General features: G+C 42.8%; 1 protein-coding gene across 1 annotated transcript; it reads right to left on the minus strand.

Annotated features, from left to right (window-relative positions):
* Nucleotides 1–1,164: 1,164 nt before the first annotated feature.
* LOC119174859 (DDB1- and CUL4-associated factor 6) lies at nucleotides 1,165–18,333 on the minus strand. The gene is made up of 19 exons (XM_037425969.2): nucleotides 18,025–18,333; nucleotides 17,733–17,794; nucleotides 16,252–16,344; nucleotides 16,093–16,170; nucleotides 15,258–15,476; nucleotides 13,958–14,093; nucleotides 13,208–13,368; nucleotides 11,819–11,881; nucleotides 11,108–11,207; nucleotides 10,031–10,294; nucleotides 9,117–9,327; nucleotides 7,792–8,027; nucleotides 7,105–7,201; nucleotides 5,179–5,277; nucleotides 3,989–4,145; nucleotides 3,492–3,648; nucleotides 2,835–2,923; nucleotides 2,102–2,210; nucleotides 1,165–1,543 (listed from the first exon to the last, which is right to left on the minus strand). Exons 1-19 carry the CDS (start codon nucleotides 18,110–18,112, stop codon nucleotides 1,470–1,472), a joined length of 2,493 nt encoding a protein of 830 aa, XP_037281866.2. The 5' UTR covers nucleotides 18,113–18,333; the 3' UTR covers nucleotides 1,165–1,469.
* Between the last annotated feature and the right edge of the window lie 59 nt (nucleotides 18,334–18,392).

An 18,392-nucleotide genomic window follows, 5' to 3' on the forward strand; every position in this document is an offset into this window, starting at 1 on the left:
TTTGTCACGCTCTCCTCGCTATTGCTGTTACCCTCCACTGTGCTCCGCATTTGCTCTACCTGTTATGATGATGCTGTTAACGCAACAATGGGCACCTAAACGCTGCGCTCCAAAACTTTACTATAGGCGAACTTGCACCCCGAAGACTAGATGTGAAATCTAAGTCCCTACAGATAAACTGTCAGTATGACTAAGACATGTTTTCTCTCAAGCGTCGCAGGACAACTCACATTCTTGTGTGTGCAAGCTGTCATAAGAAGGGTGCACAGGCATGAGGCATTGCAGACATTAACGCAGCAGTGCGCTGGCTCTCGTGGTATAGACTATTTTACCCAAGACACATGGGCGCTGCCACCTTGGGCTGTTAAAATTTGTTTTGTTTTTGCGATGTGAATTATCAAAGCCATGAAACATCTAAACTAAACCATTTTCATGTAGATGTGTCAACCGTAACACTGTTTGTTTACTTGTTAAATATGCAAAGCACAAATGTTGACAGCACAACATGGAGTCACTGAAACCCATCCGTAAGGCAGTCTATTATGAAACTTTTTGAGGCAGTCCCACTTCCGCCCTCATTGTTACGCTGATGGCGATGCCACTTAGCGTAGAAAGGGGGGCTTAAAAGCCGAGCTCTAAAACGATGTTCAGTGTGGAATTCAATTTTTGCAACCACGTTACACATTAACTGCATTGCCTCTGAATGCAGTTCCACTTGTGTCAAGAAGCAGGAAGCTGCACATCGATAATTGAGATACTCAAAGTGTCACATGGAACTTTGCCCTTTAACGCTCACTTGTCAGAGAATGTAAAGGGTTCATCCCACTTATGCTCCTGGATCATCAGTGAAGTTTTCGGGTCTTTGTGTTTGGCAGTGGAGTTGCAATGTTAGTGTCCACACGTGACCCATAGTACCAGATTGAGTTAACATATCCGCCACATTCACAGCGTGGGCTACAACCTGCTCCACATACAAAGCACCGTAGTGTGCTGCATGAGGAGGCAGTGGAATGAAAAGCATGCAGCCTCAATTCCTGGTTGAACCGCTACCCTTTTAAGTTTCACGAGCTGCAAGTTTCATATTCATATAGATAAGAAACATCCTAGACCAACTTCATGACCCTGGATCGAACTGAAGTGGGTAGGTAACACAGCAGACTGAAATGGACACAGGTGCCACTTTATTCACGCACTTGAAACCTTCGTGACGTTGCCCATTCTACAGCTTTCTATGGACATTTTATTTGCACATTCAACAGTGGCAACCTGGCAGGAACCACTTCCAATAAATAGTATAGGAATGCAGCAATGAAAAAAATATATATATGCTGCTGCATGGAACACTGGGAAATTAAGCATGGCATGGTTGAAACACTCATACACATGAAAATAAATCTGTCCGGGTGGTAGACTAGGTAATAAAGGTAAGCTTTGGAAATTAAAAATGCGATAAAAATTGTGAGATTTCATCAGTGGTTGCTGCTGTCCGAGTCGTCCGTCCGAGCGTCTCGCATCAGCCGCCGCCAGCCCTGAGTTCCAGAAGCTGCATTGGGGGAAAGGGATGCAAATTTAAGGGCTTGCTTTCATTGTTAGACACACTATTAATGAGAGCTAGCAAAACCCGCCTTTGGCATCACAAGAGGTGAGCAATGTGGCCGCAGCAAAAACAAAAAATGTGCGCAACTCACATTATAGGTACAAGGCTGAGTCACAGCTGAGCTAGTGGTCCCCCACCTTAGTCTGAGCATGACTCAATTAGCATTATTAGGCCACATGAAACTATCTTGAGCAAATTTGGTTCAATAATACAAAGCAATTAGTCTAATTTGCTCTAATTAGACTTAACCCAGTCAGTAGTAATCAGTATTTTCTTGAGCTTGACTTCACTAGCCTCTTTGAGAATTCAACTTGCATTGCCCACTTTCTGTGGCTCATACTCATTCCTGGTGATAGTTTTCTGGTGACACAAACTAATAACAAAAAGCCATCAACTCTGTTGAAAAGCAGTAAATGAGTGTAGTTATATATGGCAAAACTGCTCTCACAATCACTACAAGCACCACCGAGCCAAAAGCTAACCTAAAAACATGGCAACATGTACCTGAAGACCGCAGATGGTTTAGTGACGCAAGCATGCGAATCATGAAGGAAGCTGGCACAGTAATTGTGTCCTTGGTTTCTTCCAGCATCACCTCGTTGCGTTTGATCATCTGTGGACAAAAAAAAAAAAAACGTTAGGGCAAAAACTTCATGCACTTAATCTATGTGTACATAGAATTTCCTTATATTTAACTAAAAATGCCCGCACATAAGCAAGATTTAGATGAACAAAAAATTGGCATCTTACCTCCTGTAATCAAAAATGCTCCTTGACTTGAACTTGACATGCCATCGCCTTCAATGCAGCACAAACGAGTTTCGAACATGCCGTCTTTAGGTTGCGCCCAGATAGCACGAGCGCATTTCAAACACACTGCCTTGAGGCAGTGACAAGTCAAGTCCTAGTCAAGGAGCATTTCTGAATATGAGGTTGGGGTCTTTTGGCAGTAGCAAGAGTAGCTGTGTTTCTGCTCACTGATATTAAACGCTTCATATAGACCAACACCGACGAACTTTTCTGCCCGATTTTTTTTTACTATAGCGACCAGCTTATTCATGGTACGACAGTGTTTACAAAGATAAAATCTTATAAAAAAACACCTCACTAGTACATACAATTTTGTGTCTCATTAAGCTGAACTGGCAAAACCTGTAAACAGCATCTTGAATGCGAACATATTACCCATGACTTGAGCTGTAACTCTTACTCGATGAATAGCCATTACTAAACATACCTCTGCAGCCTTTTCAGCATCGAAGAAAGGTTCTTCCCGAAGAGGGGCCCATATTTTGATGTCATAGTCTATCCCACTGGATGCCAAAACTGAAAAGTAAGCAAACGAGAAAATCTTCGTGGGGAGGCCGATTTCACAGAAACATACGTTGGCACATTAGCTCTTGTGTAAGTCCTGGTATAATGGTGGATGTGCAAGCCTTCTTGCTTGCTTACAGCACACGTTTCACAAGGGCAACTGCAATAAATAAAACCTCGCATGGACTGATAGAAATGTTCCAAATGCTACAGATTGGTTTAGGTCACACTAGACTGACTCTTATTTTAGAAGAACTCCATATGGCCTGGCCACTTGTGTACGAGAGATTACATAGGTACAATTATGAATAAATAAAGAATTGGTATTGCACAGCTTGCTATAAAAAAGCACTTCTATTGAAAATATAAACCATGCATTGCACTTGTTTTCATTAAAACTATAAAGTAAGCAGTACCACCAGTGCCAATGTAGGCACTACAAAAAGTTTAGCGCTAGGCATGCATGTTTTGGTATCTTAGTCCTATAAATAGTACTATGCACAAGACACTAATGCAGATGCAAACATCACACACAGCTGCTCTAATTACACAGCCTCTTAGAAATGATCAAGTGGCTAACCAGGATCGAAAGGGTGTGGCTGCAAGCAATTCACGACATGGTGGTCCGCCTCCATGATCATGACCAGCTCGCAAGTCTCCTTGTGCCAGATAAAGATGTGCCCACAGTCGGAACCACTCATCACGAACTCGTTGCCCCAGAAGGTGGCCTCTTTGATCTGCGCATACACAAGACGGCAAAGACACAAACAGAAGATCACACACTTTAAAGATTGCTACATCAAACTCGCCATCAATCAATCAATTACTGATAATTTTTAGGTGAAGGATACTTATGCACACTCAGGTGCCTCGGATGTCACAGAAGCATCATTCATTAATAAGAATCGCAACCCATCGATCTGCCCAACCATCATAGGTGTGGCGATATTAGAGGCAGTTCTCTTTCATGTATTAGAACATCAGTTTGCTTTAGTGTGTTTTACCAGCCTCTGTGCTTTCTGCTTTCCTAAGACAAGTGTCTTTACACCAATTGGGAGTCTGTTTGACAATTCTCACCATTGTCCGGGAGTTGCGGTGCCCAGTGTAACGCTTCCGTGCACGAGGGCCAGTCACAGTTCTTGTGAAAGAAGGCTCCTCCACGCACTCTTTTTCAAGATGCAAGTCTTCAGCCATAGCACGCAATACGCTGTCAGAGTCTGGAACTGTCGGCTGCCTGAAAGAACCCAACCAGTTTCTTGGGAGTCAATAGCCATCACTTATTGAATGCTGTCATATTTACATACCAGTACACCAAGGACCTGCCAAATTTTGAGATATTCCTTTATAATGCTGCGTTGGCATCAAGAATATTAGCACGTTTTATCTAGTTCAGGGCAATGTTTACTTCAAGTGAGTGCACAGTGGCCGACAAATTTTTTGGACCTGTCAATTATTCGTATTTAACAGCAGCACAAACTTCTCCAACCTGTGAAATGAATTTTAAGCTAACGGTACATGAAAATTTCATAACTGCCACAAAAATTTGTTTGTGGCAACAATTCCTGGTGCAAGTATGGAGTAGAATGCCTGTTCACAGCTTGTGTCACTATATTTTGCTAGAGCTCAGTCTTTTCCGAATTCAGCTGTTATAGTTTTTTTAGTTTTACGTCACTGCTATACTTGGGGACAACTTTCTGTGGCAATGAAGGGAAGACTCCGGAACCAAAGTAGGCGTGTGCCACTGTTGAAGAATATATTCCCACAAATCCGTCTCTGTTGTCCGCGTGAAAATCATAAAAAAACAACATTGCTTTATTTTCTACAAGATGATGTTTCTTAAAGAGACACTGAACGAAGCGAGGAAATATACGCATTTGTTTTGCTTTATGAAGTGTAATTTTGCGATTCGCACGTCTGAAAACGTCGCATGTTTTATGTGCAGCTCATAGTAAAAATGGTGTCTTCGCCTTTAGGTGAGTGCGCGCCACACTCCAGCTATTCCGAAGACTCGTTGAAGACACTTGAGTCGAATGTCACTCACAAATGGCTGTGTAAGCAGACATAGCAAGTTCTATGCTGTAGTATTATTCAAACACGGCCAGCATTCAAAAAGCGAGTCTTGCTAGACTACTTCGCCAAAGCGTACATGTGCAGTAGCTCCACCCCCGTAGCTTTGTTTTCATTGCCACAAAATGTTGTCCCCGAGTAAAGTAGCACATTCACTCGTGGTTTAAGAAATAAAATAGGCAATATGAAGGTAGGGCCACCTGGACACAGAACGTGCTCTGCTGCTTGCAGGCGAAGTGCTGTCGCCTGTTGGCTGTAGACTAGCCTCTGAAGGTGCTCGTGGTGGCGTTGCAGATTGTCTGCAGAATAAACAGTAGAACTCAAAAAGCTTGGCATTTGATAGATGCTTTGTAGAACACTGAAGCCTCAGAGAAAAGATCACAAAACTGCAACAAGGTATACCCTATTTGCTCTGTTCCCCAGTGTTAAAGGGTGATGTAATCAAATTTCGCCAACAAGCTGAGAAATACTACCGTAATTACTCGAATCTAACGCGCACCTTTTTTCCGGTTAAGCGAGTTCATAAATCGCATGCGCGTTAGAATCGAGTACGAACAAAAAAATTACGGCCAATCTATTGCCATCGGCAAATCTAAAATGGCCGCCCCCTACGTGCGTCGGCATGGCGCGTCGTCCATTTCTGCCTATGTGTTTCTCATGTGCGGCACTTCGTACGTGTGCTGAGGAATTCGTCATCTAGTAGTGCATTAGCATCGACGGCGTGGAATGGCCGACTCCAAAAACTCGAGTGCACCATGATGCCGCTTTTAAAAGAAAAGTCATCGCGTGTGCAGAAACGGACGAAAATCGGGCCGCATCGCGGTCGTTCGGAGTTCCCGAAACGTGCGTGCGGGACCGGCGGAAACAAAAGCAGAAGATTTTCGACAGCAAAGCTTTACGCAAAGGCTTCAGTGGACCACAGCAGGGTCGGTTTCCGCAAATTAAAGAGCTGCTCGGCGAGTATGTGCTTTAGCAGCGAGCAGCACAGCGGCCCGTGACGGCAGAACTGCTCCAAGTGCGGGCTATGCAATTAGTCTTAGAAAAATGTCTAATGCGGAGCCAGTTTTAAGCGAGCAGGTGCTGGCTAACTAACTTTATGAAGAGGAAAGGCTTTTCCCTCCGAAGGGGAACATGCATATGCGAAAAGTTTTGCGGAGGAGTACGATGAAAAGCTTCACAGTTTTCAGAGGTTCGTCCTAAACTTGCGGCGCAACAACGACTACCTGCTTGGGCAAATCGGGAATGCCGATCAGGCGCCTCTTTACTTCGACATGCCTGGCACCACAACCGTCAAGAAGAAGGGGGCGAAGCAAGTTCGCGTGCTGACATCGGTCCACGGTAAAACTACAGTGACGGCAATGGTCAGATGGGCACAAGCTTCGCCCGTACCTCATATTTAAATGGAAGACGCTCCCGAAAGGAGTCGTTTTTTCGAGTGGTGTGATCATGCGGGCCAGCGAGAAAAAATGGGTGCGCGTTGCAATCGATGTCTTACGTTTTTTTTTTTTTTTTTTTTCGCGGTGGAAATCGGGTGCGCGTTACAATCGAGGGCGCGGTAGAATCGAGTAAATACGGTAAGTGTAGATTACAGCCAATGCTCTCTTGGCTTGCCCAGTGCAGCAGAGCTGCATTTCACTGTTTATTACGCATCATTCTAATGTTATCTGACATCCCTAAAACTTTCGTTACATTTCCTACACAGTGATGCTAGTTTCAGTCGCGCTAATGATGGGTCTTGATTGCGAGAATGAGCATTTAGGTCCACTTCATAAGCAAATTTAATATATCCTAAATGTCTGCTGTGTTTAATACTTCATTTTGAGTGTCCTTGCATACAGAGAAAGCCTACAGCAGGCTTTTTATTGCCTGAAAATTTGGTGACACCATCCACCCTTGAAGCATGGAAGCATGCGCAGCATTTTGCACCGGGGGCATTGTCCTAAAGCGACAGTCTGTGCATTACTCTTGTTTGGTGTCTTACATGGTATATTGTTAAGGTGGGAAGCATCTGTCTATTAGTCTATTATCATGACAAGAGGCTTAGTTTTCCTCCTTTCCTGTGGTGGGCAATAATGAAATAAACCCGGTTTTTTAGATGTCCACAGATTTTGATTACAAAAACTCACCTCCTCCAATGAAAGGCAGGATCATCATTCAGGTTTGTATTTTCATCTTCACTCGTGTTATCAGCACTGGCATCTCTCACTGGCGTTGAGGTAGCTCCTATACAGAAGAGAATAGTCTCAGATTAAAACTAAACTCCATATCACCAGCCAGAAGAGACAAAGTAGTAGATGTTAATTTTCTTAGACACAGTGTATCCACTCTATTGGTAAACACATGCCAATAAAGGGCTATCAATTCACTGTTCTTGGTTTGCATTTGAAAGTATTTGCTTTGATATTACCAAAGCAAGCAATACCAATGCATATTAAACACTCATGAAATCTGGTACTTATGATGATCTTCCAATACCATAATCATGTCATTTTCTGGATGTAACTGTATAACATTCATTTAGTACAGTCAAGCTGAGGTATAACTACTAATATAATGAATTACTGTATATAACAAAGTTAATATAGCATTCAAGAATTTTGCTCCTTCATGGCATACTGACAACCTCTCAAGATGCCATGAATAAACACACAAAAGGCTGCACCCTAAATTATGTAACTCTACAGCACATAATCAAAATTTTTCAGTCAATTCTCTTTATTTTAAAGCCTCCCTGAGTAAGTTTCATTGTGTTTGGTTATGCACGATCTGTGATATTGCAATATGGTGATAAACAATTTTAACAGTGCATTCACCTCTGTCTCCGAACGCAGACGGGAGATCATCCAACAGTGCGCCGTCTATTCCATTCTCCCCAGCTGGAGATATGTTCTCCGCTGCTGACTGGAAGCACTCGTTTTCAGAGATGCTCTCCACTGAGTCTTGGAATGCAGCATCATCGTCATCATCAGACTGGTTTGGTGAGCGCCGAAGCCCTGCTGCTAGGACTGGCTGCGAGACACTCTTTGAGCTGTCCTGCCTAACACTGCCACTGCAATCAGGAACAAGAACATACTGTTAGTGCCATGGGGCCTCAAGAGAGCTCTTCTCAGAACAATTGGTCACAGGATGCACCGCAGTGTAGAAAACAAAAGAAATTGATTAGCAGAACTTGCATGACAGCAAGCCTGCCAGCCGAATCTTGCATAATAAGGCAAATAATGCAATACTAAAATGCCAATATAACACACATTAACAACATAACACATGCAATGTACTGCACATGCAGCATTGCCATAGGAATCCAGTGAACCGAGTCGCTGAATCGTCCCCATCGAGCTCCCAGAAAAGACAAATGTCAACTAGCTCGCCAATTCCATAGAGACACTGATTGCTGTTCCCCGCGCACGTGCCTGATCTCATCAACAGGTCACTGCGATCCCGGGAGCAGCACCAACGCTTGCACGGCAGTGGGTATGCCAACTGTGCTAACCCGCTGGACTTGTGTGCGCCATGAGGCAAAAAGAACTTTACAGAGGGTGATGGCACACCCACAGTGCAAATTATAATTCCTCTCTAATAAAATTCAATAGCCATGAAACATACACAAACATGGCTTCCAAAGAAAAAATTAATTTTCGTAGAACTTAAAAGTCAGCAATTAGTAATGTGAAGCACCATGTTTTTCACACATTGTGTGTCACTGGGTGCACATACACACTATGCTATCTAAACCATGTGCTCACAGACTGCCTTAACCAGATCTTGCCTGAACTTGGTATCAAAGCCTTGTAAACATGGAGAGAGGCTATTCCACTAACTTAACAATTAGGGCAAGTTGGTTGCAACAAGCAGCCAGACAGGCTATGTGTTTCTCACTGATAAAGATTGAATGCACCTATGTAGTGTTTGCCTTGTGTAGATAATTCCACGCAGCAGGATACCGCCTTCAGCACAATCAGCGACTACACACTAGTATAGCATAAGGAAGGGGGCAAACCAGAGTGAAGTTCTGTCAGTGCTCAGAGCTTCTTGCCTCTTCACTGCTGAGTTTCTAGAGCCTTTGCAGCAAAGTTGTGGTGTATTCTTTACCGATGTATCCACTAGCCAACATCTATATTTGTTTGCAGTAGATACCAACCTGCTGCACGCTGGGCAAGCATCTCCAAGTTGCTTTGCTTGCTTCGTGTTGTCGGATGTCGCCTGACCAGAGGTGCTGGCGCTTGGCTGAGACAGATCCAGGGCCACCACATTTGAGGACGAGCCCTGTGTCACAGCTTCCTGTTCCCTCTCTGCATTTGCTCGTTGAGCAGCTCTGCTGGCCATTTTCTCCCGAACACGTTGCCTGATGACTGCGAATGTGGAAATGTAAAATTAACAAACTAAACTAGGTGAGTTTCCATTTCTTTCTGCAGTGACAAGATTTTTCAACTTGTATGCCGATTAGTCTTCGACGAGCTTTTTCAGACCTGTTTCACAGTAAGCATGCATGAATGGAAGCACTTTCTCGCACTCTCCGGTCTAGACGATAATTTTTATTGCTTGAAGAAGCAGCCACCTTCGATAGGGGGCCACACGTCATGTGCAAAGGTTGACCAAAATAGCATCCACCTTGTCCTTATTACATGCTGGCCCTCAATGTCCACTTGTGATCAGCTGTGACAAAACCAAACCCGTGGTCCTTACGCTGGCTGCGCTGTGAGGTGGCAACTGGGTTTAAGATTATGTATGCTCGCTCAAAACGTGTGTGTAAGAGTAATCGTCTGGTCTATACAGTCTTAGCAAAGCAAATGAATTTGCTAGGAGCATGAATGTTAACCAAGTCATGGTTGCATTGCGTAGAAGCTGCGAAGCTCTCGTAGCTCTAAAACTGCGCAATGTGTAGGCAGCAATTCGCCTCCTTTTTGAAACTACCAGAGCAGTCTGTCGCAACAAGAGCTCAGTAAGTCTTTCTAGAGTGACCGGCGATCACGTACACAGCAACTTCCAGCTTTTTAAAAGAAGGCTTTGCATCAGGAGAGCAACAGTTTCAGTAAGACTGAATGCGATGCTCACCTCTGGCAAGCCGCACACTTCGCGAATGCCTAGCCACTGTGGCTTCAATGTCTTCATCTGTGGAACTGTCCCCTCCACTATAGGCAGGTGATGTTGAAGATGAAGATGAGAGCGATGAAGCAAGAAAGGTGCCTGCGCGAGGCCTGTTCGGTGTGCCTGCTGCCCTTACAGCTCCAGTGGATGAGTTGAACATGCGTGTGAGGACGTCAGACATGCGCTGCATCAAGCTCGCGTGAAGCGAGCGCGGCTGTTGTTCGCCGAGTGCTGAAACACAAAGATGTAAAAGTAACGTTAAAATCAATAATGTGCGCATAAAAAATATTGCGACCACAAGACAACTATTGGTGCATTTTGATGAAAGCACTTCAAGTGGAAGCAGCATCAAGCTACAGCATCTACACATCATTCTCAAGACATGGAACGACTGCTCATAAGTGTTTCTATACAGTGTTGCAGCTCAGACTTGAGTAAAGATATCAGTGACCAGCATTTTTTATATGATCTGCTTGGATCCACTGACACTGTTCCGGGTTGTTTAAAGGTGCTGGTAAATGCTGTGTACTGGTGATAGTATAAAACTACAAAATACGAATCTTTTTGCTTGCACTATAATTGCCTGCACTGTCTTCCATAATGCAACACACCTTCAATACCAAAAGACAGCATTGCTGCATCTATTCAGTGAGCACAAAAGGAATTTGCGTTGCTTAAATTATGCATGATTTAGCAAAACCACCAATCGTGTCAAAAAATGTGGCGCGTACTTACTACAACGAGACTGCACGAAATGCCCCGCAGAACTTAGAAACAAAATTTTTTTTTTTCATCTTTAGAAGAAGTACAAAACAAATTCATCTTAGTATGTCAACAACGCGGAAGCTGACAAGAATACGAATCGGACAAATAAAGAATCAAGTTCGCTCAATTAGTCTCCCTACTTTATTGAAGCTCTGCCTCTAGATCAGAAAAGAGGCAAGAAAATAATGTGCAATATTAAGCACTTGTCGAACAAACTTTGATAGAAATGAGAAAAAAATTGTGAATGCTAGATAGAAGAAGAGAGCACAAGGAACTCACCCCTCATTTCACACTCGGGCCTAGCATTGGGTCCAGTGTCCGACCAGTCTCCACGAACCCGAAGACGCTTCATCGAGACACGACATTCCTTCTGCTTGAACTGAAAATACACAATGTGCAAAAGTACTCAATAAGCAATAAAAATACAGTCGGCTACATTTCAAATGCAAGCTTTCTCACACCCGTGGTCGAAGAACCTTAACATTCTAAAGGTAAAACATGCTTCAAACGGCCGCAGTTTAGAACGACAGTGCCAATCCGTGTTTTAACTAATTTGCTTCAATAACAGTAGGGCAAGAGACACACTGTTTCAGAGTCTAGTGATGGTAAAGTATGGCTGGAGACTGTATTTTTCGATATTTTACTTTGCCTTTACCAACTTCATTGCACACTTGCTTTTTACGTGGTTTCCTGAAAAACATTGGTAGTTAGTCAGCTTCTTGCATGCAAGGATGAGTTAGGTTGTGAATGCGTGTGTGTGTGTGTGAAATGCGTGTGTGTTTTCACACGCATTTACGCCTGGGTCGGCTGACACGGTACATGGCAACGCATGACTACTGGGAATCATCTTCATTTTGCATGATCATTATAATACAGAGTACCAAGTGACTTCTCGTTATTGCGACCACCAGGTCTTCTTGATAATTTATCATATCCAGACACTCCGACCGCTATAGCGCGTGATTATGAACGTGCTTGTAAGCACATTACCTCTGAGGCACTGCAGTTCCTCCCATCTGCACCGTATGACTTTGGTTCCTCTTGCACACTTCCCTGTATGAGATAAGCAAAACACAGTTGCAGAGCATGAACAATGGAAGCATGTAATAATGTTGCAAACAGCCTGATGTGTCATGGCAAGAAGAGTCCTGATGCTGTAAGCAAGACGCCTTCTTTGCTGCAATATAGATGTCCGGCCTAGATAAAAATGTAAAAAAAGAGCAGCATGCATTTGCATAAGGATAAAAAAAAACACAGTTCCAGGCAGTTAGTGTAAGACGCAAGAAAGCTTAAGGTCTGTTCGATTTGCCCACATTGCCTGAGACAGTTCACAATGAGCTGTGCCATTTCATTTACTTTCAGCAGTGTGGCAATGATGTCTTGTAAAACCCACTGTTCAATCAAAATTCGCAGATCAGGTTCACAATTTTCCCATGTCCTCCCCACCAACAGCACCAGCTGGTGAAAATGTGTGCGCGAAGCAGAATACGGTGAATAATGCGGCACAGGCATGCATGCACCGTTCAAACCACATTCGGCGCATTCAGTGAGCCTACGCAGTCGTCGGGTGTTTTAATACTTCACAAATGTACACAAAATTCGCAACTCGTCAAAACGTTACATTTTATGGAGCACATCTAAGCCAACAAAGCGTAAATCCTGCAGTTGTACACTACGTCACCATTCATTTCTAATGTCGTGGCGAGCCTCCACCACTGAACTCGTGCTGCAATAAACTTCCCTTTACATGCAGTGAGCCTGGTCAGATTGGTGCAGGCGAATCGTATGGCCGTTTCACCACTTTTGTGGTGTCGGCTACGGCGCTGCTCAGGCTATGCGCAGCGATAGTCTCAGTCTACTGGTACTTTTGAATGCTGAAATTACTTGGTAACAACAATTCCATGCAGAAACAGTCTTGCACTGTTGAAAGAAATATATGGCATTTGCCAAAGATGAAAGAGTAAGGTTTGCCATGGTTATTATAAACATGCCTCTTGTTAATATTGTCTCTAACAAAAAAAACTAGTATTTGAGTTCATCTTCTTTCGTTTATCACTAAAAATGTGATAGCAATGTATATTAGGTAAAGAATGAAGATTATGGGCAAGAAGTGAGTACACTTTCATGCAGTGCTACAACTAATCGGAGTTGATCTGCAAAGATATTGCTACTCTATGGTCTTAATTTTCTTAATTCCTTACTGCAGTCATCACTAAGCTATGATAATGCCTGCAGTATGCTTTTCGCAGATGAGTGCTTGCTCTCACAGTTGTAATCGTGTGAAAAAAAAAGACTTTAAGGTGGTCATTGTTGTAAAAATCTTGACGATATGTAAAGTGCCGATTTCGTACAGGTCAATGTGCAATGGGCACTACATACCACTGCATCAAACAGGTAAATGTAGTCTGATGAGTAGCTGACCAAAATCTCTTGCCCATCGGCACTATACGTCAACGAAGTGATTCGGTGACTACGGCCCTCAAACTCGGGAACAGTGAGCCGTGACGTCATGGCATCCATGCTGTTGCTCATGAAGTTACCTAGAAGGAAGAGGACAGCCCAGCTCAGCGATACGGGAGTGAGCAACATCTTATCACAATGTACAAGCCGAAGAACAAATAGGGTAGTAATGCAAACATAATTTGTGGAACAGTCATGGTTACTGTTGCCAAAATTATTGTCAGTAAAAATAACAAGTATGTTCTCATTTGCATACATATTAATTAGCATACATGGAATGTTGCATCACCAAAGTCATTAGCATGAGTACCCATGTTGGCACCATTTTGTAGCATCAAGTTAGAACCAGAGGGAGTACACTTACTATTACAGTAACTTACCACAAGCTAATGTTAATTTCCAGCAGCAATGCAATGAACAACATGCAGTCTTTTTTTGCTCCTTCTACAGATCGCTCATGTAAAACAGGAATATACTATGCATTATTTCAAGCAGCATCACAAGATGTTACTGTCCATTTATATTTATCTTGGCCCGATATTTTCATAAGAAGTTCACAAGCTGTAACTCAGCACTGCTGTGATTTAGTGCTTCATCTATGTGGCTACTCACAACTGATAATTCACTAGATGCAAGAAATAACATTGTTAACAAGGGCCAGGGACTTACCAGTCGCTCGTGTCCCCAACATGCGTCGATCAAAGACTCTGACAGCTGAATCTGAGCACCCAACAGCTAAGTAGTATGCGGTCAGTGGATTCACAGATATTGAAGTGATGGCACGGTGACAGTTAATAAGGACATCCTATAAAACATAAAGAAAACTTTACAAATTCAAAGTTTTAGCTTAAAAAATCTCTCCAGTTCAGTCAGCTTTTGTTCTAGTGCGGACATTGCAGCCAATACAAAATATACAGGTGGCTCAAGCTACACTCAAATCAATGATGTTGTAATGCTTAATTTTAATTATAGAAAGATACAATGAAAAGTTATAATGTACTAAATTATAGACAAAGCTGTTGTATATCACACTAGAACATGCCTAAACATAGAACATCTTTCTTCCAAATCTGCGCACTGCCACATAATATCAGGTTACATAAAAAATGCAGACAAATGATTTACAGTGAGGATTGCTCAGCAAGCAGTAAAATACCCCGATGCAAGTGTCAATGGACAATTTAAAATTATAGTAAGAGTAAATTTGATAAATGAGTGAATTTTACAAATGACAAGTGCTCCCTTAATCGCACCTCTGGTTGCCTGAAGATTCAACTTTGAGTTACGATACTGGAACTTAACTGTAACACCAATCAACATGCATAACCGTGTCGAAAGTGCCGCAGGATTCCACATTTTTCTATGCATCCATCTTCCTGCCGTTACAAGTTTCAACACATAGTTGCAATCAACTGTATTTTGGTCCTCTGTGGAGCATAAGTAACAAAATTTTGCTTGCTTTAACATCATATATTCGCAAGAACCACAATAAGATTTTTTTTCTGCCAGCTGTTCCTTAGTTGATAGGCTTTTGATAATGTTGTCACTGAAAAATGACTAAATGGCATGCAAGCCAGATTGAAAGGCAACAGATCAGCAACACTGCCTTGGTTAAAGATGTGTTGCTCCGAACTGCTCCAACAGTCAACAAATACAGAAAGGACCACACTTTGCAGCTGCTGAAGGTCTCAAAGCCATTGGCTTACAGGAATATTTAAACTGGACAAACATGGATAAGTATAGTCTTCAAGTGAGCAACAGTGGCCAAATAGGGTATGTCTCTGCAGCTAACATTGTGACAAGGCAGAGCCCAGAAAGACCGGCTTCCTCGTCAAATGCTCTGTTTTAGCATTGTTAGCAGTAAGTCGCTGTTGAATCAAAAATTTTTCTATGCAATCACTTGGCAGGGTTAGCAATCTACAAATGACAAAGAATAAACATATCAGATGATGTCTTCCATGACACTAACCTCAGAACAGTCGTCGGCGGAGCAGCTGGTCTTCGTGCGCAAGTCAAACCAGCGCACCGTGCCATCTTCACCGCACGAGAGAAAGCTGTGTGGGTCGTTTGGAACCGTAGCAATCTCATACGCTGTACCAAAATGGCAGTTGAACAAGTTTCGCAGGCTCGTCTCGGGGCGCTCCACGTCCGAGAAAAGTATGGCGCCATCTCCTGAACAGGAAACCACCTGAAATAAAAGAGTACAACCACGTTGAACTTCTTATGACGCACATTATGGTCGGCTGTCTATAAATGCATGAAAATTAAATAATATGATGCTAAGGTTCTGGAGACCAAATGTAAAACAAATGAAAATGTTGGAACATATCATGGTGTATATTACTGTAATTAACTAACTATACAGTAAACAATAACCTAATGATTCAAAAGCCATTCATGCTATATTTAGTGATAAACCAAACTCAATAACTGACTCAAATTGCATGCGACAGTTATCTACATTTGAAAAAAGGTAAAAAAGATATTTGGCTATTCGTGGTGAGATAGCTCACATCCAGTGTCTCGTTAAACACGGTGCCGACTTCGTCAAGGCAATCGCGCGTAGCGAAGTATTTCAACCAGAAGTTGTATGAAGGAACTTTAGACAACAAGAATGCTTAATTTATTATTATACTAGTGTTTGTGCTCTCTTCCTTGCCAATAGTAAACAGATGTGCCAAAAGTTGCTTCATATCCCAAATGAGGAGCCATGTCACAAAGAGCCATTATATTTATCATTTTGCTGCAGATCAAGCCAGATTTCTTACCTGACTGATTAACAAATGATCAATGACTGTACTCACCAAACGATCTCCAGAGCTTGGAAGGAACTTGGCACTGAAAATGTTTGCTGTGTGGCCAGTCCTAATATGTGCAAGGAGCTGCGTGCACAGTGGAAAACTCATTCAGCTATCATCACAAACATTACTTATCAAGTCTAATCCTGCACCGATATGACATACCACATGGGTGTGTGCATTTGTGATGCAAAGATGCTGATCGTCGGAGCCAGACAGCAGATAAGTACCCGCATCGTTCCAGCATATGGTGTTCACCTGCACAGCACGATTTTCAGAAACGAAGCAAGGAATGCCAAAACATTTGCAGGCATTCTGTAATACATTTACTGCAAGACTACTTTTTAAGGTATCGATTCCTCTGCATTGCCACTGAAGTAAGGGTAACGCTTGCAATCAATCGGAGGCAGCAAAAATTTTTTGGCTGCGTTACTTTTTTACAGAGATATTGTTTTCACAGAAAAAGACGCCCTCACAGCTAAACACATGAAGTAACCACTGTGACCCACCAATAACAATCCTATGGATAACATCCTCAATGAAGGAAAAAGGCATTACGAGTGAAGTAAGATGTGCTGCAATAACTGCTTGTAAGTTTAACGCGTGTTGCATGCGTCTTAAGACACAATTCAAGTTAAAATACAGTACTTATTTAGTTTTTTGCACAGGGGAAGACTGAACTGCAAAGCTTACGGCAGCTGTAAAGATCTGCATTAGCTAACATTTGTCATGATGGCTTTCATGTGCAGATAAATTCATTCCGAGTCAGATCTAGCAGCAAGGTTACTTGGGCAACTTGTGTCCCAAACTATGACCCAGCAATGATTCAGTAGACGCGCAACCATTGCTAGGTAGAATTGGGCTTTTGAGAATTAATGTTGTCCACTTACATGACGAGTTTAATGTTCGCTGTGTCAATGCATCAGTTTAGTTTATTCTACGCACTGCACAACATTGTTACAAACAGATTGAACAAACAACTGTAATCATCCAAATATTGCAGTGCAACTCACATTAACAGCACAGAACATGAAAGTGAGAAGCCATTTGTACATATACATTTCGTAAAGTAAAAAAGAACTTATTCACATTTAACGGGAGCCAGAAACAGTCGCACATACTATTATTATGCAAATAGTTGCATTAAAGCCATGAGCAAACAACTCGAGAAAAAATACATGACATGCTATGATATACAGATTGTACCAGCCATAGCGATTTCACATAAACAGTGCCGTGTACATGTCATAAAATATGTGTACGAAATATGTATGCAAAGGCATGCACGTGAGCGCCTCAAATAAGCAGCACATGCAATATTAGACAATGCATGTCTGTCACACAGTGTGTATGGCATATATTTAAGGAATTTGGCCCAGTAGGCATTGCGCACACCATTACTATTACGACAGCTCTGGGCGAACGCATAGTTTATAGTTTAATTGCAGCTCCGAGCACCCATAACGATGTGTAAGGTCCATATACGCAACATATAAATGTAATGCTAATTATCGCAGGCGCATGCAATGTAAATGTCACACGTGCAACGCTGAAGCCCATACAGTTGTAAGCGCTACATCTCTGCGCAACAGTGAAATTAAAGGAGAGAGGAGCCAACAAAAGAGGCATATGCACGCCGCACTTACACAGCCGTTGTGCACAGGAAGTTTGACTTCAAGTCGTAGTTTTTGTACGAAGGACAAGCTGCCTGGAAAAAGATAAAATGGCAGGGATGAATAGCAAGAAATGTTAATTTATAAGAAAACCAGCGCGGCAGATCGCTGCAGCTAGAGCTGTAAATTATTGGGCGAGGTTTATTTTTAGAGGCGCGCCTTGAGACGCACAATCGTGCGCTCTGTTTGCGGCCTCCAAAGGTCCTGCCACAACACTATAGCATTTTACGTCATCAACGCCGAAATAAACGCCCGGTGCACGCACCTTTCGCAGCGTCAAATAGCTGGTACGGTGTCGAGTACCCGTAGTGGAATCCTTCGCTTTTCCAAAATAGGCCTTTCCTATTGAACATCGCGATGCGTACGGTCGTTACCTCCGTCGAGAAACAATCATTTCACTAGGACAATTACCGCAGGCGTGCGCAGAGAGGTGTACTGACGCGCGGCTAGGATATCAACAAACGGATCATTGCCTCTTGTTTAACTCCACCGACCAGTTTTCTGCTTCGGATGGCCACAACAGCAGAGCGGGCGAAGTGATCAGCGAGCGACGCTAGCAACGCTAGGCACACGTAAACGCCGTTAAAATCGCCAGAAGTGGTCCAGTAACGTTAACCGTTGGGTTAACTGCGT

Source organism: Rhipicephalus microplus, chromosome 5 (genome assembly GCF_043290135.1).
Source record: "Rhipicephalus microplus isolate Deutch F79 chromosome 5, USDA_Rmic, whole genome shotgun sequence".
In the NCBI taxonomy this organism is placed as follows: Eukaryota; Metazoa; Arthropoda; class Arachnida; order Ixodida; family Ixodidae; genus Rhipicephalus; species Rhipicephalus microplus.